Source organism: Bison bison, unplaced genomic scaffold (assembly GCF_000754665.1).
Source record: "Bison bison bison isolate TAMUID 2011002044 unplaced genomic scaffold, Bison_UMD1.0 scf7180017864097, whole genome shotgun sequence".
NCBI classification, from domain to species: Eukaryota; Metazoa; Chordata; class Mammalia; order Artiodactyla; family Bovidae; genus Bison; species Bison bison.
Window position 1 is genome coordinate 35,756 of NW_011494669.1, and position 27,554 is coordinate 63,309.

Sequence of the window (27,554 nt, forward strand, 5' to 3'; positions counted from 1 at the left end):
TCAATTCTTTGGTGCTCAGCTTTCTTCACAGTCCAACTCTCACATCCATACATGACCACTGGAAAAACCATAGCCTTGACTAGATGGACCTTTGTTGGCAAAGTAATGTCTCTGCTTTTCAATATACTATCTAGGTTGGTCGTAACTTTCCTTCCAAGGAGTAAGCGTCTTTTAATTTCATGGCTACAATCATCATCTGCAGTCATTTTGGAGGCCCCCAAAATAAAGTCTGACACTGTTTCCCCATCTATTTCTATTATATAATCTCAAATCATTAATCAAACCCTGGGCTTGGTAACGAGTTTTTACATATAACACCATAAGCACAGTCCATCCAAGAAAAAAGTGTAAGTTGGATTTTATTCAAAATGAACTTCCTGTTTTGGGGAGGACATGGTTTAAGAGGAGACAAGCCTGAGAACACGAAAAAAATATTTATAAAACAGATTTGACAAAAGACTTGTATACAAAATATACGAAGGACTCTTTTAAAATTCAATAAGAAAATAACCCAGTTAAAAAATGAGCAAAAGATATGGATAAAGATCTTACCAAAGAAGACACACAGATGGCAAATAAGCATATGAAAAGATGTAGCCAGGAGTTTCGGACAGAGGAGTTTGAGAGGGATAAACATGTAGAGCACTAGGGATTTTTAGGGTGAGTGAAAGTATTCTGTCCGATATTGGGAAGATACATGATATTATATTTTTGTCGGACCATGGAACTGTACAACACAGAATAATGAACCTGGACTTCAGTTATTAATAATAATGGTTCATTAATTATAACAAATACATCACACTAACACAAAATATTGATAATAGGGGAACTGTCTGCTCAATTTTAAATTTGCTGCTGCTAAGTCGTTTCAGTCGTGTCTGAGTCTGTGCAACCCCATAGATGGCAGCGCCCCAAGCTCCCCCATCCCTGGGACTCTCCAGGCAAGAACACTGGAGTGAGTTGCCATTTCCTTCTCCAATGCGTGAAAGTGAAAAGTGAAAATGAAGTCGCTCAGTCGTCTCCGACTCTTAGCGACCCCATGGACTGTAGCCCACCAGGCTCCTCCATCCATGGGATTTTTCCAGGCAAGAGTACTGGAGTGGGTTGCCATTGCCTTCTCCACTTTGAACTTGAAACTGTTCTAAAAAAATAATCTTTTAATTAAATAAAAAAAGAAGTGTTAATATCTGAGATTTTAAGAAGTAGAAAAAAAGGTGCCCAAAAGGATGTACACTCACAGAAAGTATAGACATGAAAAAAATTCTGCTCATCACTACAGGGAGTTAAGGAAGCTTGTTCTTCTATGCCTGGGCTCTGGAGGGAAATATGTAGCCCCTGAAAAATTAAAAAACCAAGATCACAGGGGCTCTCTCTCAGGTTTGAAGTCTAAATTCGAACCATCTTTCAGTCTAAGAACATCCATATTAAGAAATTAGATCTTAAAAGCTCTAAGTGGAAGACACAGAACAACTCTGGATCATTTTAGGCAACACAGAATTCTCATACAAAACCAAGTCAAAAGCAACGTAAAGTGAGAAATGACACATGGAAACAAACTACTGTGAAAGAGTTAACAATATAAAGGATAAGTAGAATTTCAAATAGAACAATCCAAAAAACTGTATTATAATAGTATGCGTTAAATTCTGAAGACATAAAAAGGACTGAAATTCTAACAGCAAGCTATAGTGAAAACAGCTAAATCTGAAAAATAGAACTTCTACAGTTCACTTTTAATAGAATACAAACCCAATGGTTATGAGACTAAATATAGCCAAGCAAAGAAATGCTTTTTATAACTTACTCAATGACTGATATCATTTTATGCATCAAAAAATTTTTTAAATGTTGCCAAGTAAATTATAATACTAAAAGAAGAAAAAACTCAGGGCTTCCCTGGTGGCTCAGTAAGGAAGAATTCACCTGTCAATACAGGAGACATGGGTTCGATCCACATGCCGTGCAGTAGCCAAGCCCACGTGCCCCAACTGTTGAGCCTGCGCTCTAGAGCCTGGGAGCTGTGACTACTGAGGACAGGCGTCACACCTACTGAAGCCCTGAGCCCTGGAGCCCCTGTTCCACAGCAACTGAAGCCACCACAATGAGAAGCCTGCACTCACAATTAGAGAATAGCCTCTGCCTTGCTGCAATTAAAGAAAAGCCCATGCAGCCATGAAGACCCAGCACAGCCAAAAATAAATAAACAAAATTATTTTTTGAAAAAGAGGAAACAATTCTGCCAGTTAAATTATAACATGCTATCCCAATTTCAGATATTAAAATATAAAAAACTAAAATAGTGTGTTTTAGAACTGATGAGATATGGTAGAGACCTAGATGCTAAAACTATGGAAATGACTCAAAAGTTAAGAAAAGAGTTGAACAAGTGTGTGTGTACATACATATATATATATACATATACAATAAAATAGAAATCTTGTAATTTGAATAGCAAGTAACAGAAAATATATATTATTACAAAGAAATATTGGGTCATAAGCAGATTTCTCAAAAGCAACAAAAAGAATGATAGACAGTGGACTTCTAACTTTAAAATATTGAAAGGAAATATAATTCTGTTATCATTTAAAAATAAAAACACAGAATGAACACATTTCACACAAAGACAGAAGCTGCTGTACTCGCAATCTCTACTGAAAGAATTTTGACTTCAGAAACAAGGAAATTAAATCCAGAAAAGGCAGGTTCAAGAAGTAATAGTGAACAAAAAAAGTGGCAAATTAGATCTCTAAACAAGCAATGCCAATATAAAAATAACAACTCACATGGAAAGTAAAAAATAAGAGAAACTCTTATCAGAAACACGTAAGAGATGAGAGGAGTGATTGGTATTCAAGAGCTCTGAGATCCCTGTCTTATTTGGTAAGAGGGGAGAAATAATTAGCTTAGACTTTTAAGATGAGTAGCTATGCTAAGGGTCTTCCCTGGTGGCTCAGATAGTAAAGAATCTGCCGTGATGCAGGAGACCTGGGTTTGATCCCTGGGATACGACAATCCCTTGGAGAAGGGGAAGGCTACTACAACAGGGGAAAGGGAAGAAAAAGAAAAAGCACAAAAGTCCACTAGATTGGTAAATAAAAGGCACACAGTTAAGTGGTAAAAATAAATCTGTCAGCTATCAAAATAAAAGCAAACTGACCCCACTCCTTTATAAAAGAGTCTCATATTAAATATTTTAAAAATTTAGCAATATGTTCTCTTATGCAAAATTTAAAGCAAAAATCCAAAAAAAAAGGAATAAATTGGTAAGATATACAAGGCAAACATGTAACCAAAATACTTCTATCTATACCTATCTTTCTCTCTGTATAATTCTATACAGCTTATTATATTACATATAATAGTAAAATTAATTCCAAGCCAGTTTTAACTAATGTAGCTTTATTTAACTTACTGTAACGAAAATGTAGATGATCCATAAAATGTTAAATAGAGAAAAGTTCACTAATATAAAAGTCACGACAGAGAAAGATGATCTATTTATGTTGACAGTCCATATGGCAAGGAATTAAACTAGATTCTTACTTCACATTATATATTTTAAAAACAAGAGCATTTAAGGAGGTAGTGAGGGATTTGTAAACCAGACACACAAAATATAAATCATAAAAGAAAAAGACTCACAAACGAAACTACATTTAATTTAAATATTCATAAAAGAAACTATCATAAAGTGAAAAGACAAGCCAGTCTAGAAAATATTTGTAATCATATTAAAACATTATCAAAGAATTACTAAGAAAAACGCAAATAATCCCAAAGAAAAACTGGCAATTTACACGCAAGGAAACCTAAATCGCTAATCAACTTGCTAAAAGATGCACAAACGTACCAGTAAGCAGCAAACACAAAACAATGAGATGATTCTTGCTCTTTAAATTGACATAAATTAACGTTACTGCCTGAAAAGAGAAGTTTTCGGGAGGAGTATGTAAGGAAACAAACTATTTACTGATGAGAGTGAAAATGGGTCTAACCACTTTGAAGAACTGGTGTAACACAGTAATTAACACTAGTGATCTTAATGAAGTTGAAGATGGACATATCACACAATCTGCTGGTTCCACTTCTAGGTGCCTACCCTGGACAAACATATAAGCAGAAGGAAACATGTACATGCAAGTCCACTGCACACTGTTTAGAAAACAGCATACCTATTTCATCTATAAAGATGATGGAAGGCTGTAGCTTTATGGCAAGGGAGAACACAGCAGCAGCCAGTTTCTGAGATTCCCCATACCACTTATCCGTCAGTGTTGAAGGCTGAAGGTTAATAAATCGACAGCCTGCTTCTTTGGCTGTGGCCTTGGCAATCAACGTTTTACCACAGCCTGGAGGCCCATAGAGAAGCACACCTGGAAATTAACATGTTATTTTATTATTATCTCTTTAAGATAATGAGATTTGCTAGTTTATGGGATAATCAACATAATATTAATTCTGTTCATACTAAAATGCTCCATAATATTCATTTCTATTTTTATTAATCTTTTCTCATAGTAGAAAGGAAGGTGCCACATCCTAAGTTTGTGTCAGTGCTGACATCTACTTGGGGTTACAGCACCCTCCTGCTTCCTCCTTTCATCAAAGAGTCCAGTTCAGGAGTACGATCTTCCACTAAACTGGTCCCTGGTGCCAAAAAGGTTGGGGACTGCTGCTTTAGATCACATAATAAGGAAATACTTATGTAATTTAGAAAAACTTGGAACCACCCTTAGTTTCAGATGATGCATTTAAATAAAAACCAGATTTACAAAAGGCTGTTCAAGTACCCCTCATAATTTGGCATCTGCTATGCTAATTGGGATTTTAAACCAAGTCCAATTGGTTAAGTCACCCAATTACCTAGCCTAAAATAAAAATCACTGATGCGAAAATTTCCTACATTCATTAGCATTGTGAAACTGAAACATAAAAATTCACAAAAGTTCATTCTTCATACTATAAACAATCTGCAAGAAGGTAGGGAAGAACTTAATAATCCAATTTCTACCTTACTCTTTTGATCTGGGCACAGATAAATCATTTGAAATTTTCTTTGGGGAAAACATTCTCTTAATCACAATAAACTAAATGCATTTTGTTAGGGGAAAAAAAAGCAGTTTTGCTGTTTCAGAAAATAAAAGAAATACATAAAAAACAGATTTGTTGTTTTAGTTAATGAAAAAGTATGCGATTTTTTTATAACTGTCATCCTCTATTTACCAGAAACAAAACTTTTCTACTTCATAAAAATGTACAGCTATTTGTTTCAATTTAATGCACTTTTTGATACAGCTGTAAAATTAGTTAAGATTATAAACAACTACAATTTATACATGTTATTTTGATATTTTTAAATATCCTACATTTTTGAGAAATGTTATTTATCTAATAATTTGATTTCAGTCTTGACTAACAACCTTGCTAGCTTTGATAACATAATAAAGAGAAGCTTCTACTAGATGGCAATAAATAAGCTACACTACAGAATTTGTATCTGAAAGCCACGGCAACACACCTCTATAGATCTCACTGTCAATTATCAAGAAAGCTACATTTGAATTGCCTTCAATAAACCTTAAACATGATCAATATGTGAATGATTAATAATAGAAGTACTGCATTTAAGGATGCATTTATAAATACTGTCGATTCTTGAGTTACAAGGCTTCTTCAGTTATTACTAACTAGGAATATTAAAATATTCCCCTTAAAAATAAGTAACATTTAATTCCTTAATTTCTAGTTCATCCATTCACTATTCCTTCTAAAAAAACAAGAACAAAAACAAACAAAAAACACTATTGTAATCTAAAAGTAAACAGAAATACCAAAAGGGAAAAAAAAATCACTAGTATAGTGAAAAAACAAAAAAGAAGTCTTATCTTCTTTTTGACAAAGACCCATGTTTTTACTTTGAATCTTTTTTATCACTGATTTCCCTAATTTCATTTTCTTGTAATAAATATGAATTTGAAATAAAGGGATTATTATAACATGTAATATCTATACAGGGGGAAAATTATCCAAATTTGGTAAGCTGAAGAATGAGCAATTATCTTAAAATTATTATTTATAAAATCATTCACTGGATCTCAGCAATCTCTTAAAAATCCAACTTCAAAAACGTCAGTTCTATAAAGGCAGAAAGTTTCTGTGTTCTCCAGATTTTTAATGTTTTCACAAATATAAACTTTTAACATACCTTTTGGAGGCTGTAGAAGCCTGGAATTTTCAAACAAATGCTTCTTTTTGATAGGTAAGATGACTGTGTCTTTCAGATCTGTAATGACATCATCCAAACCTGCTATATCACTCCAAGTAACCTGGTAAAAGGTAAAGTCAGCATGAAATTTTACCACTAATATATATTCACTGAAGTAAAAAAACAAACAAAAAAATCCCAAATGATAAGACTTGATTATACCTAAATAATAAGTTTAAAATGATATATTAATGTAAGTATTCTTAAGCAACACTGAAATTATTAAACTACCGTGAGCTGCAAAAAAGCAATTTAATAGTCAACTACCTATTATTTAAACAAAAAAAGCACTAGGTCTGGCAGGGATCTAATAAGCTGAAGTCATTCTATTAAGAGGAGGAAATACTCCATGCCAAGACGATTGAGAGCTAGCTGAGACAGATAATTTAGCACTAGCTAATAGGAAGAGCTCACCAGGAGTGTGCCTAATTCATACATGATGCCGTCAAACATAACAGGAAGGAGTTTAGAAACAAGGCCTAAACCCACCAAACTGGGCTTTCGAACTTTACTGATCAAAAGGAAACTGTGTCAAAATTTCTATATTTATAAAGAGTAACAGGGGATATATATGTTCAAAATAGATACACCTTGTGTATTTTAAAGCCTTCTGACTCAGCTTTAAAAAAAAAAAAAATTGGAGGGAGTTGGGGGTGGGCAGTCAACAAACTAACTGAAAAATATCTGAAAAACAAACAAAAACAACCTAGATTTGATTTAGAAGAGTAAAGGGGCTGGAAGTGGGGCTGGTCAAAAGCAATGTTTACAACAGATTTATTTATTCTCCACCAATCATAGCCAGAACTGAAAAAAATCATCGCTTATTTTCATTGTAACTATAACAAAGGATCCTCATTTCAAATGGAGGATTAATTCTGGAAGGGCATGTATGTCTCTGTGCACAAAGATATTAATAGACCCTGTACATTTGTATTTCCTAAATTTGGAGATAAGCGTATCATATTTCATTCTATTTACTTATTTATACCTATGTTACAAAATATTCACCTAGGATTTCAGAATTTATAAATTACATTAATCTGATGCTCAAAATAATCCTTTAGAAGTAAAAAGAGCAGATATTACATTGTCCCCGGATTACTTATGAGGAAATTGAAACTCCAAAGAGGAAATAATTTGCCAAGGCCATAAATGGAAAAACTGGGATTCAGAATCTTGTGCTTTAGATCATAAAAATTAAGATTTCAACTCCAAGTCAAACATCAACTTACAGCAGTAATTTTACATGCCACAAAGGTGAATATATGAAAGTACAAGTTTAACTAAACAAATGTGTGCTAAAAAGGTTACTACAAGTGGGCCTGAGACTAGTATCCTTAGAGAGGCCTGCATGCACAGCTAGCCCTTGGCTGAGGTATGGGAGATTAAAGACTTCAGGAGCTTCCTCCATTCTCCAGATAAGAACAGCTTGCTGTGTCTAAACTGTGTAAACAATATGTTTATGGTGGACATCTATTTTCCTTATGAGAGTCTAGAATTTTGATACATGTTAGGGAAATGGGACCAATTCCAATTAAAACTCTGGGCCCTAAGTCTCTAATGTGCTTCTTTCACGGAAAGCATTTGATATGCGTTCTCACAACCTTCTGATGAAAGAATTAAGTGCATTCTGTGTGACTTCATTGGGAGAACTCCTGGGAGCTTGTCTGATTTCTTACAGACTTCTCTACATGTCCCCTCTTTCTTTGCTGATTTTGTCTTATATCCTTTTGCTGTAGTATTTTATATTCATAAATATGACTGCACTGAATTCTGTGATTCCTCCTAGAGAATCATTAAACCTAGTCACGGTCTTTGGGACTCTTGATAGAAAACGTTAAGACAAAAAAAAAAAAATAAGATTAAGGATACATACATGCATGTTAAGAGGGTCTACTAGATGAGCAGCAATACTCATTTCATATTCTGAAAGCTTCACATTTTTCACACCAATTTGTTTCATTAATTTTTCTGCCTAGAAAGAAAAAACAAGCAACCTCCTTTAGTTTGATATTTAGACACTAGCACTTCATAACATGTATCTGTGAAGTCTACAGAGCAATGAATAGACATGCAAGATTTTCCAGATATTCTACACCAAAGGATTTCATCCTTCCCCATTGTTAAGTCCTTAGGTTTAAAAAAAAAAAGAAAAAGACTTGAAAGGCGACTCTACAGAAACCAGGGCAATTTAACTCAGATCTTGGGAAATGAGAAAATAGAGCACATGACTGAAGAAATATAATACACAGCCTCTCAGTGCTACAATGAGACTCTAAGGTCCAATCAGATTTCTCTTTCCTAGGAGGATTATTATGACAGATGCAGATGAAGCCTTAAGACGAAAGATCAAGGAGTTCAGGATATTAAGAAATGGACAACTGAAGTTTCTTTCCTTAAATTTGTAGAGTATCTGAAAACAGGTGTCTAACTTTCCTGAAATTACCTATATATCTACAACAGGTGTTCTGACCTACCTAATTTCAGATTGTTCTCTGATGCTACCCTTTTTAGTTAAAGTCAATTCTTGAGGCTAGGCAACCAGAGACAATAAAAGTAATTTTGAATTAGGAGTATGCTTGCACGTATTTTTTGGAGAAGGGAATGGCAACCCACTCTGGTATTCTTGTCTGGAAAATTTCAGGGACAGAGCCACCTGGCAGGCTACAGTTCACGGAGCCGTGAAGAGTCCCACAAGACTGAGCAACTAACACTTTCACTTTCACATATTTTTAGAGCTGGGCAAAACCAGCCTTAAATTGTAAGCTCTAGTAAAGCAACAAAGCTTTCAATTAAAATAAGGATGAGGATAAACATTTACTGAATGTGCCATACATCATGCCAAAACACTCTAGATGGATTAACTCACTGAATTCTCAGAGAGATCCTATGAGGTAGGTACAATTTTTCCCCAAAACAGAAAAAGCAACTGAAGCTTAGGTCAGACTAAGTTATCTGTCTTAGTTTAAGTTAGCAAATGGAATAGACAACATGTGAATCCAGGCAGTCCCAACTTGAGCCTATATTCTAACCATCACATATATTATTTTGGTTTCCTCAATTATAAGATTAGAGTTTGTGGCCACTAGAGACAACATATTCACATTTCAATTAAGTGAATCTTTTTAGAAGTGAAGGTGCCCTGATAAATCACATTTACTTAGACTTTTGCTGTTACATTTTCCTAGAACACTTCTGATTACATATAATCTTGCTATTTGTCAGCAATATTGCTACTCTTAAAAATATTCATATCACACAGCATGGTTATAGATTAGCCACAGGATTAGGATGTGTGTTGATCATATCATAGTATTATGGCATTTTTTAAAAAGTGCTATGAACCACATCATTTTTCCTCATTAGCCACCCTCTATAAATTTACTGTATTAATGGATAAAGCAGCCTTTTCCAGATTCTTCTCTTTCTTACAAATAACTTCTCTTTCACTGACTTCAAATGTGTCAGCTGTAAAAGGTATCCTATTTTCTGCACCTATAACAGCATTTAACTCTTCTTTTTCACTGTACTTCTATAAATGTGAAGCCATTCCATATGTGTTCTTTTTAGGCCATGCTCTGAAACAGTGGTTCTCAATCAGGGGTGACTTTGTATCCCCTGGGGACATTTAGCAATGTCTGAAAATACCTTTGGCAATCACAACTTAGGTGCTAATATTTCATTTAAAATTTTTACATTCATTTTAAAGTTTTGGAATTGTTGTTACGCTACCCTCATAGAAAGGTTTGGTGTTTCCTTTTTTCCTACTCTCTAGAAAAGTTCATATAAAATTGTTATTATTGTTTCTTAAATCTTGCTAGAATTTGCCAGTAGAATTCTACGAGCTTGTAGTTTTCTTAATGGAAATATTTTTCCAATATCGATTTATTTCATAGTTATGGAACTATTCTAATTCTAATATGTATTCTAATTCCTAAGTCAGCTATGGTAATTCACAATTTTCTAAGTTTGTCTATGTCATTTAGGTTTTCAAATTTACTGATATAATTATTAACTGTCTTAGTTTTTAGTGCCTACAGCATCTGCCACTGCATTGTCTTTTATCATTCTTAGTTATTGGTAGCTTCATTTTTTTCTTGATTGGTCTTGCAAAAGTGTCAATTTTATCAGTCTTTTCAAATAACCAACTTTCTGTAGTACTGAGTTTTTCTATTATATATTCATTTTCTATATTTCTATTCATTGCCTCATTATTCTACTTTTTACTCATTCATCCTATCTTTATTATCTCCATTTGTTCACTATCCATGGGTTTACTTTGTTAAAAACATTTTCCTCAGCCCAAGTTGGATACTTAATCCATTTTCTACCTTCTTTTCTAATAAAAATACTTAAGAGCATAAATTCTCCCTGTGCTGTGCTTAGTTGCTCAGTTGTGCCCAACACTTTGACTAGCCCGCCAGACTCCTGTCCATGGCATTCTCCAGGCCTAATACTGGAGTGGGTTGCCATGCCCTTTCCCAGGATATCTTTCCATCCCAGGGATCGAACACAGGTCTCTCACATTGCAGGCAAATTCTTTACCGACTGAGCCACCAGGGAAGCCCAAGAATATTGGAGTGGGTAGCCTATCCCTTCTCCAGAGGATATTCCTGACCTAGGAATGGAACCAGGTCTCCTTCATTACAGCCGGATTCTTTACCAGCTGAGTTACCAGGGAAGCCCCATATTCTCCCTAAATACTACCTAATACTTTAAGTTTAACTAAATTACAATATCATTTCTATGTGTTCTTTTATCTAAGAGTTATTTAGAAACGTCCCCCACTCCCCAAACTTATTGGATAGATCTAATGATCTTAGTGTACTGCAGTACAGCCAGTGTGTGTGTGTGTGCTTTGTCGCTCAGTCGTGTCTGACTCTTTGCAACCTCACGGACTGTAACCCGCCGGGCTCCGCTGTCCATGGAATTTTCCAGGCAAGAATACTTAAGTGGCTTGCCATTTGCTTCTCCAGGGGATCTTCCTGACCCAAGGATTTTACCCGTGTCTCCTGTGTCTCTTGCATTGCAGGCAGACTCTTTACCCACTGAGCCATCAGGGGAAGCCCTGTAATAAATATGCTACCAGTAAAATGAAACTTCAGATTTTGCTTTATAAACCAGCATTTGGTTTAATGTCACAAATCTTATAAGCATGCTTGGGAGATGCACTTAACATTTGTTTTGGGTACAATGTACAACATACAGGCACAGATAAAGCTTATTATTTGTTTAAATCTACATTCTCTAAAAATGTTTCATCTACCAATTATTGAAAGAAATGTTTAAAACCTTCCACCACGATGATGAATATGTTATTTCTCTCTGTAATTCCATATATTTTTGCTTTATGTATTTTAATGCTATATTAATAGATGCACATAATATAGAAATGTTATATTTCTTGGTGAATTGAATTTTTAATCATCCTGTAGGGAACCTCATTTTTTCAATTAATATTTTTACCTTAAAGTTAATTTTTGTTCAATCAGCTTTCTTGATGCTTTATGTGCATTTTTCAACTTATGTTAAATACAACTTAAATTTCTTTTTCTAAACCATAACTACAGCTTTGTCTTTAGTTAAATACATACAGTCTTTGGGGGTCAAAGAATATCATGTTTGAGGCCTTGATGGGAATATCATCTCTGGGACTCTACATCTTGGATTGGTACTATGCTTTGTACTCTGACCTCCTCTGGATCATAAAAGCAGAAGCTCAAATTATGTAGGTTTAGCAAATTCCACCAATTGTAAAAGTTAGCCATCAAACTCAATTTACCTTTCTGAATTTTTGCTTTACGTTTTTTATCTGCATATTTTACTTTCTTGCAAGCTCATGAATGCCTTTATATCATTTAAAATATGTAGATTGTTTAGTTATTTTCAGCAGGAAGGTCAGTCCAGGTACTTACCATACTGACCTATTCATTCTCCACTTGGTGTGCACCATCTTCCTATCCCCTAAATGAAGGTTTACTCTTCAGCCTATTATTTATATTATATAACATCTCCTCTAGAGACCTCCCAGTCACTAGTATCTACTGTAGTGACATATTACATATGCTCAACAGATATTTCAATGTATAAATCCTAATGGTTGAAGAAGCAAAGTGTAAGAGTAATTTGGTTAAAAAAACCCTCAAATTTTACTGTGGAAAATTCTTAAAGAGACGGGAATAACATATCACCTTCCCTGCCTCCTGAGAAACCTGTACACAGATCAAGAAGCAACAGGTATAACCAGAAATGGGAAAATGGACTGGTTCAGAATTGGGAAACCAATAAGACAAGGCTGTATTGGCACCCTGCTTATTTAACTTATATGCAGAGTATATCATGTGAAATGTTGGGCTGGATGAATCACAAGCTGAAATCAAGACTGCCAGAAGAAATAACATCATCATATATGCAGATGATATTACTCTAATGGCAGAAAGCCAAGAGGAACTAAAGAGCTTCTTGATGAGGGTGAAAAAGGAAAGTGAAAAAGATGGCTTTAAACTCAACATTAAAAAAACTAAGATCATGGCATCCAGTCCCATCACTTGGTGGCAAATAGAAGGGCAAAAAGTGGAACCAGTGACAGATTTTCTTTTCTTGGGCTCCAAAATCACTAATGGTGACCACAGTGATGAAATTAAGACACCTGCTCCTCGGAAGGAAAGCTATGACAAACCTAGACAGTGTATTAAGAAGCAGAGACATCACTTTGCTGACAAAGATCCGTATGTATTGTCAAAGGTATGGTTTTTCCAGTAGTCATGTACAGATGTAAGAATTGGACTCTAAAGAAGGCTGAGAGCTAAAGAACTGATGCTTTCAAACTGTGGTGCTTGAGAAAACTGTTGAGAATCCCTCAGACAGCAAGGATATCAAACCAGTCAATCCTAAAGGAAATCAACCCTGAATATTCATTGGAAGGACTATACTGAAGCTGAAGCTCCAATACTACAGTCACCTGATGCAAAGAGCCGACTCACTGAAAAAGATCCTGATGCTGGGAAAGATCAAAGGTAAAAGAAGCGGGCGGCAAAGGATGAGACAGTTAGATAGCATCACTAACTCAATGGACATGAATCTGAATAAACTTTAGAAATGACAGTGAAGCCATGTGTGCTACAGTCCATGGGGTCACAAAGAGTAGGACACAACTTAGGGACTCAACAACAACAACACACCAACAGCTCAGGGGCCTACCTTATCTTACCAAGACTCACTGCTCTAATGAGTCCAATTACTTAAGGGCATCTGATAAGCAATCTCCAAAGACTGTTGGGATTCTCTGGTGGCTCAGACAATAAAGAATCTGCTGCAATGTGGGAGACCTGGGTTTGATCCCTGGGTTGGGAAGTTCCCCTGGAGAAAGGAATAACTACCCATTCCAGTATTCTTGCTGGAGAATTCCATGGACAGAGGAGCCTGGCAGGCTACAGTCCATGGGGCGGCAAAGAGTCAGACACAACTGAGCAACTTTCATTTTCTTTTTGGCTTCCCTGGTGGTTCAGGTGGCAAAGAGTCTGCCTGCAAGGTGGGAGACCCGGATTCGGTCCCTGGTTCAGGAAGATTCTCTGGAGCAGGAAGGAAATGGCAACTACTCCAGTATTCTTGCCTGGAGAATCCCATGGACAGAGGATCCTTGTGTACTATAGTCCAAGGGATCACAAAGAGTTGGACACAACTGAGTGACTAACACAAAGACTGATCCTGCCCCAGCCATTTAGACCTACAATTCAACAACTCCATGAATGTTTTCCCTTGGATTCCTACCACCAACACAATCTCAGTATGCCCAAATCAAACGTCATCTTCTCAAGTACTTGCCCCATCTACAGATTCTAAAACTCTATAAAAGACACTATGAGTCTGAGGATTCCAGACAAACCTCATTTCACCTGTCCCTTTTCTCGTCATCACGAACTCCTCTGAACGTTTACCTACTTTACCCACTCCACTCCTTCTGTTACTCCTTTATTCTAGGTCTCTGCCAGCATTACTTGTCTGTAACCAACATATCTTGGTTCTAGTTTCCTTTGTCAGTGACATATTGGCACTTGCCAAGGGCATTTGCCTTCTGTCCTTGAGAGGACTGAATCCTGTGCTGCCATAGCTGTTGACCTTCGACATGCCCTGAAGGGAATCTAGGGTTGAGAATGAAGCATTTTGTGCTCCAGAGAAACTGCTGGAACAGGTCTTCAGACAGTTACTTTCAGGAACTGGTATCTTCTTGGGCTCCAAAATCACTGCAGATGCTGACTGCAGCCATGAAATTAAGACACTTGCTCCTTGGAAGAAAAGTTATGACCAACCTAGACAGCATATTAAAAAGCAGAGACATTACTTTGCCAACAAAGGTCCATCTAGTCAAAGCTTTGGTTTTTCCAGTTGTCATGTATGGATGTGAGAACTGGACCATAAAGAAAGCTGAGGTGCCAAAGAATTGATACTTTTGACCTGTGGTGTTGGAGAGGACTCTTGAGAGTCCCTTGGACTGCAAGGAGATCCAACCAGTCCATTCTGAAGGAGATCAGTCCTGGAATTTCTTTGGAAGGAATGATGCTGAAGCTGAAACTCCAGTACTTTGGCCATCTGATGCGAAGAACTGACTCCTTGGAAAAGACCCTGATGCTGGGAAAGATTCAAGGCAGGAGAAGGGGATGAAAGAGGATGAGATGGTTGGATGGTATCACCAACTCGATGGACATGAGTTTGAGCAAGCTCCAGGAGTTGGTGATGGACAGGGAAGCCTGGCGTGCTGCAGTCCATGGGGTCACAAAGAGTCCAACACAATTGAGCAACTGAACTGACCTGAACTGATCCTTGGATCTCCTCATATTTAGAAAAGCACTAAGTAAGTCCCCTCACGGTGACATCACCTCCTTGGAACCAGTAGGAAAACCTTTTTGTACAAAAAGTGCTTGACTGCATGAACACTCCTTCACCAAAATCATGTATATTGACCACCCTCAACCTTTATAAACAGCAGTTTCTCAGAGGTATCTGAGGTGCTGTCTCCCAGGCTGCAGTCCTCATTTTGTCCCAGATAAAACTTAACTGGCAACTCTCACGTTGTGCACCTTTTAAGTTGACAGTTATGGTGACTGATGAAAAGACCCAGGGTGGACTTCCTTCCTTTGCCTGAACTCTCTGAGAAACGGAGCCTTGGTACCAGCAGTGGCCCCTTCTACCCATCCACCTCCCCAGGTAAATAAGACATATTTCCTGTCCCCTTAACAAAATCAATTCCATTCCTCGTACCTTCTTTAATAGAAAATCACATCACACTTTCCTAAACAATCATGAACCAACTGTCCTTTATATTAGTATTCTGTAGATTGGCAAACATAAATACCAGTGATCATTTCTAAAAACAATTGCTTTCTTATAGAGGACATCTCAGGATGGCACTGAACATTATTTATCAGTAGTCCAAAATCTCTAGTTTCTTTGTAAGAGAAAGTGTTCAGTAATTCATATTTCTGAATCTTATTTTTTTTTCATAAAACAAAATTTTATATAACTGAAGGATCCTTCCTGGGACTAGTTAACTACCTTTACAAAAAAAGAGAAAAGAATGAAATTCCAGTGTTCCAAATCAACTTGTTACACATTTATATAAACCTACAGTGTCCTGGCAAACAACATGCTTTCATTTTCTGTCTCAGAGCTAGAATCCTGATTCATTTCAGCAGAGACTCCACAGGCAACAGGAAAGATTGTGGCACTAAAATATTCATTTACACTTTTGTGGTAGTTCAACAGTAGTTCTGGGAAAGCTTGCAAACCATACAAGGTTGAAAGCATCATAAGTGGGTGCTAAGACTCAAATGAGAAAAAGGAAAAAAAGAAAAAGTGGAAAGAAAAACCTCTGGGGATAGCTAGGGGTATTTAAATGAACCATAAGAATGGCAACAATATTTAAACCCCCTTTTTTAAAAAGGGGATTTTTCTTTTTTGACTTAAAATATTTCACTCTAAACAAACTTATGTCCACTGTCAATGAAAGCATCTCACTAATATACTGTGGACGTCTTTTGCCATGTATACCCATGTATATCCATGCCCTTTTCTTTTTCACGTGGGGAACTTCAACCTAGCAATTATTACAACATATGTTATAGTCTAAAGCTCAAAAAATTTTTAGCAATTTTGAAACTGAATTGCATACAAACCAAATAAAATTTACATTATAACAAGCATTTCCACCTAAGACTGTGGGGACACTGGAGCCTTCCGCATTGATCGCAGGGCCTTTTCACCAGGTGCTTTTCTAAGTCATCAAGGTTATCTTTAGCCTCACTTTCAGGCTCCTTTTTAGGCTCTGGCTCTGCCTCTGGTATTTCCTGTGCTGATGTGGTTGTGGGAGCAGCTACGAATGCAGGGGTTATAACACATGCAGTAGCAGCAGCTACAGCCTTCTCCTTTCTGAATCTTTATTTTATTTGGAAATGACCTAGCTATTCAATAACTTCCATCGCAATCGTTTAGCACAACCCTAGTAATTTAGACATCAGCTCCTTGTGACCAGCAGAAAATCTTTTTGTAAGATAAGTGCTTGATTGCATGAAACTCTCCCTTCACCAAAATCACGAACACTGACCTTGTCCCCACCTCTTTGGAGCACTTTCTCAGAGCTATCTGAGGTGCTGTCTGCTGGCCTGTAGTCCTCATTCTGCCCCCAATAAAACTTAACTCACAACTCTTATAGTACATCTTTTTTAAGTTGACACTGATTCTAATTCCTGTTATATGCTACAGTAAGGTGAATTATTCATAAAACATTGCTATGAACATCACCTAAAATCTTTAATATATGATGGAGAAAAAAATAGTCTCTTTGGCAAGTGGTGTTAAGAAAGCTAGACAGCTGCATGTAGATCAATCAAGTTAGAAAAGATGTTCACACCATACAAAAAATAAACTTAAAATGGCTTGAAGACCTAAATACGAGACATGATACCATAAAACGCCTAGAAGAAAGCATAGGCAAAACATTCTCTGACATAAATAATAGCAATGTTTTCTAAGGAAATAAATGGGACCTAGTCAAACTTATCAGGGTTTCCTTGATAGCTCAGTTGGTAAAGAATCTCCCTGCAATGTAGGAGACTCCAGTTTGATTTCTGGGTCGGGAAGGTCTGCTGGAGAAGGGATAGGCTACCCAGTCCAGTATTCTTGGGCTTCCCTTGTGGTTCAGCTGGTAAAGAATCCGCCTGCTATACGGGAAACCTGGGTTTGATCCCTGGGTTGGGAAGATACCCTGGAGAAGGGAACGGCTACCCACTCCAGTATTCTGGCCTGGAGAATTCTATGGACTATACAGTCTGTGGGGTTGCAGAGAGTCAGACACGACTTCTACAGTCAAACTTACAAGCGTCTGCATACCAAAGGAAACCATAAACAAAATGAAAAGACAACTTACGGACTGGGAGAAAATATTTGCAAACAATGCTACTGACAAGGGCCTAATTTCTAAAATATACAAACAGCTTATGTGATTCAGTAACAACAACAAAAACCAAACAATCCAATCCAAAAATACACAGAAGTCCTAAATAGACATTCCTTCAAAGACACACAGATGGCCAATAAGCAGATGAAAGGACATTCAACACTGCTAATTATTAAAGAAATGCAAATCAAAACTACAATGAGGTATCACTTCACACCAGTCAGAATGGTCATCATCTAAAAAGTCTACAAATAGTAAATGTTGGAGAGGGTGTGGAGAAAAGGGAACCTTCCAACACCGTTGGTGGAACTGTGCAACCACTATGGAGGACAGTATGGAGGTTCCTTAAAAAACTGAGAACAGAATTATCATAGGATCCAACAAGCCCAGTTCTGGGGATGTATCAGGAGAAAACTATGATTCAAAAGATACATGCACCCCAATGTTCACAGCAGCACTATTTACAACAGCCAAGACCTGGAAGCAACCTAAAAGTCCTTGGACAGATGAATGCATAAAGAAGATGGGTGGAGTACATTCTTAACAATGGACTACTCCTCAGCCATAAAAAAAGAATGAAATAATGCCATTTGTAGCAACATGGATGAACCCACAGATTACGGTACTAAGTGAAATAAATCAGAGAAAGACAAATATCATATGATATCACTTATATGTGGAGTCTAAAATATGATATTTATTTATAAAACAGGAACATTTCACATGTTACACAAAGTAAAATGTATACCATTACTGAAGATAAATTTTTTTGTTTAGTGTGTTGAAAATGTTACCTAGATTCCTTCATTTATAAGCTGAAAAATTATTCTAACTAGGATATTCATTAAAAATACTGTAATATTTTTATTCTTCACTTTTTCTCCTAAGTTGCCTACACAGCTGAAAAGGATTTAACAAAAAAAATACCTTTTTAGGAATAATGAAATTAAATATTATATAAAAACATTTCCACATGGGTCTTATAGAATTTTTCATTAATTTATAATTCTACTATATCCTCAGTTTTATGAAAAAGTATTTGTTAGCTACAAGAAAAATGATCCTCAAACATTTTAATCATACCTGTTTCTGGGCTTCTACTTTTTGCTTTCTGGTTGGATCAATTGCATCTACCATCCATTTAATTGTAAAGTATGTTACTGCACCAAATATTGTCAAACGGAAAATTAAACCAACAACTTCATTCCGACTCAAGGGACGAGAAAAGGTTTCAGCATGTACCATCTTGATTGTTAACCTTAAAAAACAAATAGAAATGTCAGTAGATAATAACTAGACTCATTAAAATTGGGAGACTGATAGGTAGCATAAACTAAACAAGAAAAACTGACTTTTAGTCAAAGTTAACATTACCTACCTTGTAAATGTTTTAGTTAAGGAGAAATGGATTTTTAAATGTTAAATAAACAAACACATTTTAAGCTCCTCTTGGAAACAGGCTTATTTATTAAATTTTTAAATAAACTTTCCTAAAAGTTCATATAATTTTAAGTACAGAATAATTCTATTGAAAAATGCAGTACATGTTTTAAAGTATTTATTCTTTTAAAGAACTTTTAAATAACTATTTCAGGGAATCTAGATAAATGATGACTATAACACTTATACAACTGAAAAAAGGCAGCCAAACAATGAAATACTTTACTAATGTAATGGTATACGAGGTAATTTCTGAGTAAAATTCAAACTGTGAACTGACTCACGGTTCTCTCATACTTACTTTTAAAGGTTTCCAAAGCCTGCTAAAATTTATACATGCCATTTTCTCAATTCACAAGTGACATGAAATTGTTGGAGCCATTTTACTATTTCCAACAACCTACCTATGTATGAAACAAGCAGAATCTTCAAAATGTTTGAGCCACGAAAATACAGCTCTCACCCAAGATAAAGAGGAAAAAAGGAAGCAACGTGCCTATTTTTACACATATACCTAAGCAGTTACATCAACACAGCTTGGCCTACAGGAGGGATGCACACCTATGTCAAAGGCAATGACCACCTAATAAAATAAGCTTTAGGGGTGATGTGACCATCACTTTTTGAGAGAGACTCTTGGCCTCAAATAACGGCATTATACTCTCTCCACAAGGTGTGCTGAGTGCTATGTGATTTGGGGGGGTGGGGAATGTGTATTTTGCATTCGTGTGAAAAGGAATAATCCAAAATCTGTACTCAGAACAACAGGTGAAAATAGGTTCTTCATAGGCTAATTTATGGTCATTCCAGCTCTAAAATTATTGTTCCTGTTCTCACTAGTACTATTTAGTTAAAGATTTCCTTCAGTCATTCCAACAGAATTGGTGTCAGACTACTGAACGATTTCCAAAAGAAAAGTCAAGGATTCCAACCTTCTGCATCACTCGGAGACATTCACTTCACAACAATACATTATTTAATTTAAACTTAACAATTGGGTTTAAATTAAGTAACTGAAAAACCTTTATTTTGGATAAAGACATTTTGGCCTAGGGATATTAAATGACTCAATTCATACAATAAAGCACTTATCAAGCATGTGTATATATTACCTACAGTATCTTGAGTATACAATAATGGCTAAGACACAATTACTTTACTCCAGGAATGCACAGTCCATTATTATCTTATTAAAAATTAAGCTAGAATAACCAACCCCCTCTGCAACAACAACAAAAAAAAAGGAAGCTAGAGAGAAGCCATATAGTTAAAATCTCTTATGTAACAAATCAAAGGGTGCTTTCTATCATCAGCATGGATTTCTAAAATGGGTTAACAATACTCTTCTTATAGTAAGTGGAAAAACTGACTTCTCTAGTCTTTATTCCAACACAGTAAATTTGAAAATTCAGTTGGAACATGTGGGAGCATTATTCACAAATGAAAATAAAAGAACAGGCAAAATTAAGATTTATTAGCTTAAACTGCTGCTGCTAATGCTAAGTCGCTTCAGTAGTGTCCAACTCTGTACAACCCCATAGACGGCAGCCCACCAGGCTCCCCCATCCCTGGGTTCTCCACGCAAGAACACTGGAGTGGGTTGCCATTTCCTTCTCCAATGCATGAAAGTGAAAAGTGAAAGTGAAGTCACTCAGTCGTGTCCGACTCCTAGCGACCCCATGGAATGCAGCCTACCATGCTCCTCCATCCATGGGATTTCCCAGGCAAGAGTACTGGAGGGGGCTGCCATTGCCTTCTCCATTAGCTTAAACTAGTGATATTCAAATAAAATGTTTTCAAAAGTTTGAGTTAGTAGTGATAAAACTGCCATCTACTGGATGGTCACTGAAATACATGAACTAAGACTACTATCAGTATACCCCAGTCAACGAGGTAACAATTTTTAAACCTATCAGAAAAACCAAGACAAAGCCTTTGCTAACCATATATTTTCCTATAATTAAACTATTAACTGCAACAGAGTACTCTGGACCTAGTCACTTCTAAAAGGGATCCTTCTTCTAAAGTGACTTCAAAATCCTGAAATGAAAGTGAAACTTATACTTGTAGGTTTTAACTGTGTACTTGATCATACACTCATCTACTATTCATATGACATTGATATGCCTGCAGTGTAAGGCTGTTATGGTAACAATACCATCACAGCAGAATATATAATAAAAGTTTCACATGCATACAACACTATGGGCTGTATTTCAATTTTGTATGAACATTAGGATCAATACACAAATATACTCATAAACATGGATGATGCCATGGACAACTAAGAAATATGGCAAAACACCGTAATTCAGAGTTATTTGTTAGGCAAATGTAACAACATATAGCTTCATTATAGAGTTCTCCATTTCAGGGTAGTAAACTTTAAAATCGTACCACCTCCTCAATAAGCAGGTTACTGGCAGGTTAAGGTACAAAAGTATGGTATTCATGCTACAGCATTTCTCTAATTCACTGCAGTGTTTTACAAAGTTTTTCTCAACCCCAGAGTCCCAGTTTCGCAGACATCAAGGCCCTATGAACACTGCCTGTGACAAAGAAAGCCTGCCAACATTCACATACAGGACGGATTATTAACAGCACCATCCTCTGCGAAAGCGCGCCCAGGCCTGAAGAACCTCCACTTTTGCAGTAGGTGGTAGCAGTGCCTGTGCGACAATCAGACCCGGTTCGTTCTGGCCGCCTTTCCCTAGGACTCCAGTTCTGAGGTCGCCCGGAACGATCTTCAAGGCACCGCAGCGACTAGGCTGCCTAGAGACTCCCTGGAAAGGGCCTACGTCTTGGGGGGCAGCGCTAACGGGGACTTACGGGCCTAGGCCGGGCCGGGAGCCAAGGCGAAGCCCGGGATGCCCTTGGAGGTTAATCCGGTGGATACGAAGGGCTGCGGGAAGCTGAGGGGCGACAATGAGGTGGGGCGTGGAAGGACGGCGAGGTGACCCGAGATTGGCTTCCCAGCCCCGCGCGGGTCCCTGAAGGAGCTCAGCGTGACCCATCGCCCGCCCTACGAAGCCCCGCGGAAACCCGCTACTCACCGCCTGGGTTGAAACAGCGGCCGCAGGAGCCCTTACCAGCCTTACACAGGAAGGAAACGCCGCCTGGGAAAGAACGCTTCCGGCCGGAGTAGCGCCCCGCCCCCTCGGGCGGAGCATGCGCCGCCGTGGCCGAGTGCTTGAGGGGGTGTGTTTCCGGCTTTTAGAAGAGGTGGGCGGATTCGGCGGGTGCGAGGTCACCCACCAGATGTGTAACCTGCTGTCTGCTGAAGCGAACCTCTGAGTTGAGTTGAGTATCAGAGATAGAACTGGGGCAGGCGCTTGTCACGTAAAGTCCCTGCCCTGCTCGCAGCTCCGGTCGCAACACTGACAGATGCGGGAGCCTTCTTGAGAGTGCAAAGAAATGCTCAGTATTCTGAGTATTCAAAGAAGTTCTTTCTCGACTTCTACTTGGCCCTTACCTTGGCCCTTCACCGTCCCCCTGGCCTCCAAGCCCCGGTGCAAACCCACACGCTGCTGTTCTGTCCTTTAGCCAAAGCTCTAACGCGCATGGCCAACCCCCACCCCTCACCATCTGTCTTTCAGTTTTAGGGTGAGCTCACCCGCCTCCCCCTCGTCTGCGCAGACAAACACCTGGGGGTGGCGCCTTAAAATCTCGCTGCGAGAGGATTCTGTAGCCTATCCGGGCAGGCCTGATAGCAGGGACAAAATAGGGCATCTGTAACAGGTTTTGCATTTCGGTGACTTCCCTTTTTCTTTTCCCCTTCCCCTTTCCAGAATGAGACATGGTGAAAAAAGGTCCCCAGGGAGCAAATCTGAAAGCCGGCTTCTCCAAAACATAGACTGCCAGGGGGCGAGACGACTTTAGACACCGTCCCCAGGTATACCAGCATCACTTCCTTCAGACTGAGGCGGTGAGACTAAGAAGTAATGGAACAGTTCCTCTTACTACCCTCCTCGGAAGGCAGTTTGTGCCTCTCTACTTTAGACAGCATCCTTGATGGCTAAAATTCTACAGCCTGGTTGCTGAATCTAGTGAATGCAAGCTTGTGATATTGTGAGGATAATAGGTACAGTTTACCGAATGTCTACTTATTGGCAGGCATATTGTCAGGCAGTTTGTTTCTATGGGAGCCTCTGGAGGGCTACAGTCCACGGGGTCTCAAAGAATCCGAAAGGACTGAACTCAGAGAGAGAGAGAGAGAGAGATTTCTATGCTTCACACCCATAACCTAAATTTCTCAAAATCCCCAATCCTCTAAAATAGCCATTATTTTATTTATTGTTTATAGATGAGCATATTTTAAAGCTTAGATATATTTTCCTAAGTTCATGCACCTAATAACTGACACAATTTCATTGGGACCTAGATCTGATTCAAATCCTACACTTTACATCCTCTCTTTGAAATAGTAATTTAATATCAGTTAAATTTTAAAATCAAGGTGAACGAGATAAAACCATGACATGATGAAATCTTAATTAAGACTTTAAAGAATAACGAAGGGATGACAGGAATATAATGAATATTTTGAAACTATGATTGAATTTATTGATGAATCAGTGGGGGCCTTAGAATCTAATACTGTAGGTGGTTCATGCTTTACATCGATGCCTTTTTGTCTGTATTTTTGTTTAAAACCATAAATAAATTCTTAAAATGATATGAAGCTGGGTTTGGCAGTTCTCGACTGATTATTTAGAGAGGGTAATAAGACTCGGAGAACTACAGAATGGTTATGAGACCAAGATAATATTTACCAAAAAACACAAGCCATGTGTTCAGCAGTCTTGGAAGAGATTCTGCACTGGGTCCCTGGGATTATCCTTAATGTGAGTCATTGCTTGGGATGCTCATAGAAGAGTGCCTTGACAGAGCTTAAAGGTAGAAGTTATCAAAGGAAAGAACTTTAGATTTTGTGGCCCGTAAGGATAATCATACCCCCCGGTAAGGAAAATGAGCTGAGACATTCAAGGTGGTGATAGATTTCCATCGTCCACTGAATGAAACTGGGTTAACTAAGGCCCCCACTTGCCTTACTTTAAGAACCAGGATAACCAGCCTACCCAGTTGGTCTGACATTAAGGGGCTTTCTAGGACATAGAACTTTAAATGCTAGTACAGGGAAAGTCTCAGGCAAGCCATGAGGAGTTGGTCACCCTACTAGGGACATCTAAATGAAATCTAGAACCAGGTGGAGCTATCAGTATGGTTGCATCTAGACTCAAATCATCTGCTTATATTTGGGGTACGGTTATTACCGTACACAGGTATTCCTATTGCACAGGAAAGGTAATTGTTGGATAAATTAATTAAGGCTGACTATAAAGAGTCTAGTCACTTCAGCTGAGTCCAACTCTTTGTGAACCCCTGGACTGTAGCCTCCCAGGCTTCTCTGTCCATGGGTTTCTCCAGGCAAGAATACTGGAGTGGGTTGCCATTCCCTTCTCCAAGGGATCTTCCCAACCCAGGGATGGAACCCAGGTCTCCTGCATCACAGGCAGATTCTTTACCACTGAGCCACCTGGGAAGCATCAAGAATCTACATGCCCCCAAATAAATATTGCTGCTCATGCCTTTTTCCAGTGGTTTAACTATAAATTAAGTACCTACATCTCTCCTTTTTTGGATCTAGTTTTCATTTAGCAAATCCTTAGGAAGCCTTCTATGTCTGGGACGTAAGACATCAAATTACTGCCTTCCCTTATAATGCACATTCATTTCCAGCAATCATTAAATCAGCTATGTTCTTCCAGAATAGAACTGAGTGAACATATGCTTTTCATCCCAGGATAGCTTTATATAATCCCTGGCAGCACAAAGCACCATATTTGGCCCTCAGTAGGGGCTCAATAAATAATTCACTATGTGTAATATTAATCAGGAAATTATAACCACAGATTTCTGGTAGACCTTCTGAGCCTTCCCTCCGTGATTGTCAGAATCAAGATATTAAAAATAGTTATTATATTTACTGTAAAAAGTTTTTGTTTATTTTTATCTTTTGTGATTCGTCATTAATATTTTCTATTTCTTTCTGTTTTAGTTTTGTAAAGTTATGCTTTTCTAAGAATTTCTCCATTTCTTCCAGGTTGTCCACTTTATGGGCATATAGTTGCCATAGTAGTAGTCTCATGATCCTTTGTATTTCTGCATCGTCTAGTGTAACTTTTCCTTTTTAATTTTATTGATTTGAGTCTTCTCCATTTGTTCTTGATAAGTCTGGCTGATGTTTGGTCAATTTTGTGTATCTTCTCAAAGAAACAGCCTTAAGTTTTATTTATCTTTGCTATTATCTCCTTCATTTCTTTTTCATTTATTTCTTCTATGATCTCCATGATTTCTTTGCATCTACTAACTTTGGGGGAATTTTTGTTCTTTTTCTAGTTGCTTTACATGTAAGGTTAGGTTGTATATGTGATGTTTCTCTTGTTTGTTGAGGTAGGCTTGTGTTGCTATAAACTTCCCTCTTAGCTCTCATCCCATAGGTTTTGAGCTGTCATATTTTCATTGTCATTTATTTCTAGGTATATTTTGATTTCTTCTTTGATTTCTTCAGTGTTCTCTTGGTTATTCAGAGACATATTGTTTTGCCTTCATGTGTTTGTGGTTTTTTTTTTTATATAGTTTTTTCCCCTGTAGTGATATCTAATCTTACATTGTTGTGGTCAGAAGATACATGAAATGACTTCAATTTTTTAAAATTTATCAAGGCTTGATCTGTGACCCCAGATGTGATCTGTGCTGAAGAATGGTAAAATCTACTGTTTTTGTATGAAATGCCCTGTAGATATCAATTAGGTCCAACTTGTCCATTGTATGATTTAATGCTTGTGTTTCCTTATTAATTTTCTATCTGGATGATCTGTCTGTTGGTGTGAGTAGGGTGTTAAAGTCCCCCACTATTATTGTGTTACTGTTGAGTTCCCCTTTAGCATTTGCCTTCTGTATTGAGATGCTCCTATGTTGGGTGCATATATATATATATATATATATATATATATATAAAATTGTTATATCTTCTTCTTGGATTGATCCTTTGATCATTGTGTAGTGTCCTTGTCTCTTGTAATGGTCTTTATTTTAAAGTCTATTTTATCTGACATGATATTGCTACTCTTGCTTTCTTTTGACTTCCATTTGCATGGAATATCTTTTTCCAGCCCCTTACTTTCAATCTGTATATGTCCCTAGGTCTGAAAAGTGTCTTTTGTAGACAGCATATATTAAAGGTCTTATTTTTGTATCCATTCAGCAGATCTGTATCTTTTGGTTGGAGCATTTAACCCATTTACATTTAAGGTAATTATTGATATGTATGATCCTATTGCTTTGGATTTTTTTTTTATAGACTTTTCCTTCTCTTGTGTTTCCTGTCTAGAGCAGTTCCTTGATATTTGTTATATAGCTGATTTGGTGGTGCTGAATTCTCTTAACTGTTGCTTTTCTGAAAAGCTTTTGATTTCTCCTTCAAATCTGAATGAGTTCCTTGCTGGATAGAGTAGTTTTGGTTGTAGCTTTTTCCCTTTCATTGCTTTAAGTAAATCTGCCACTCCCTTCTGGCCTGCAGAGCTGATGTTGTTTGTTTATTTTTAAACTGTTTCCTCTTAAGACAGTTAATGGCAGTTCTCTCCTCAGGAAACTGAATTTTCCTTTGTTTTTGTTGGTTGGATGGAGGTGTGGTTAGTTTTCTCTGCAGCCATGGTAAATCAATGCACTAGACCCTTGAAGTGGAGAAGGCAATGCAACCCACTCCAGTACTCTTGCTTGGAAAATCCCATGGACGGAGGAGCCTGGTAGGCTACAGTCCATGGGGTCGCTAAGGGTCGAACACGACTGAGCGACTTCACTTTCACTTTTCACTTTCATGCACTGGAAAAGAAAATGGCAACCCACTCCAGTGTTCTTGCCTGGAGAATCCCAGGGACAGAGGAGCCTGGTGGGCTGCCGTCTATGGGGTCACACAGAGTCGGACACAACTGACGCAGCTTAGCAGCAGCAGCAGCAGCAGCAGACCCTTGAAGAGGGAAGGGATTCCTTAGATTGGGAGCTGTAGAATTTCACTGTGAGTCTATTCACTTGAAAAACTTGGCAAAGTGCAGATTCCCAGGTCCCAGTCTTAAAAGGCTCCTATTTAACTGCTCTAGGTTTTGGTCCAAGTCTTTCTATTCTGAATAAGCATTTGAGATGATTTGGATATAGGTAGTTTGGGACCACACTTTGACAAACTTAGTATATAAAAGCGGAGAAGGCAATGGCAACCCACTCCAGGACTCTTGCCTGGAAAATCCCATGGACGGAGGAGCTTGGTAGGCTGCAGTCCATGGGGTCTCTAAGAGTCGGACACGACTGAGCGACTTCACTTTCACTTTTCACTTC

The 27,554-nt window shown here is 37.8% G+C and overlaps 1 protein-coding gene and 1 long non-coding RNA gene across 2 annotated transcripts in view; one reads left to right on the forward strand and one right to left on the reverse strand.

Annotated features, from left to right (window-relative positions):
- The window catches only part of ATAD1 (ATPase family, AAA domain containing 1), a 40,602-nt gene extending 18,284 nt beyond the window's left edge, over window positions 1-22,318 (reverse strand). The window contains exons 1-5 of the mRNA XM_010838477.1: window positions 22,217-22,318; window positions 18,807-18,981; window positions 8,148-8,246; window positions 6,212-6,332; window positions 4,179-4,379 (exon numbers count right to left, since the gene is read on the reverse strand). Of these exons, the coding sequence (XP_010836779.1) occupies window positions 4,179-4,379; window positions 6,212-6,332; window positions 8,148-8,246; window positions 18,807-18,968 (583 nt within the window). The 5' untranslated portion in view covers window positions 18,969-18,981; window positions 22,217-22,318. The remainder of the gene's footprint in view (window positions 1-4,178; window positions 4,380-6,211; window positions 6,333-8,147; window positions 8,247-18,806; window positions 18,982-22,216) is intronic.
- The window catches only part of LOC104987505, a 6,925-nt gene continuing 1,684 nt past the window's right edge, over window positions 22,314-27,554 (forward strand). Inside the window, exons 1-2 of the long non-coding RNA XR_825131.1 lie at window positions 22,314-22,462; window positions 22,952-23,055. This is a non-coding gene — a long non-coding RNA (uncharacterized LOC104987505). The remainder of the gene's footprint in view (window positions 22,463-22,951; window positions 23,056-27,554) is intronic.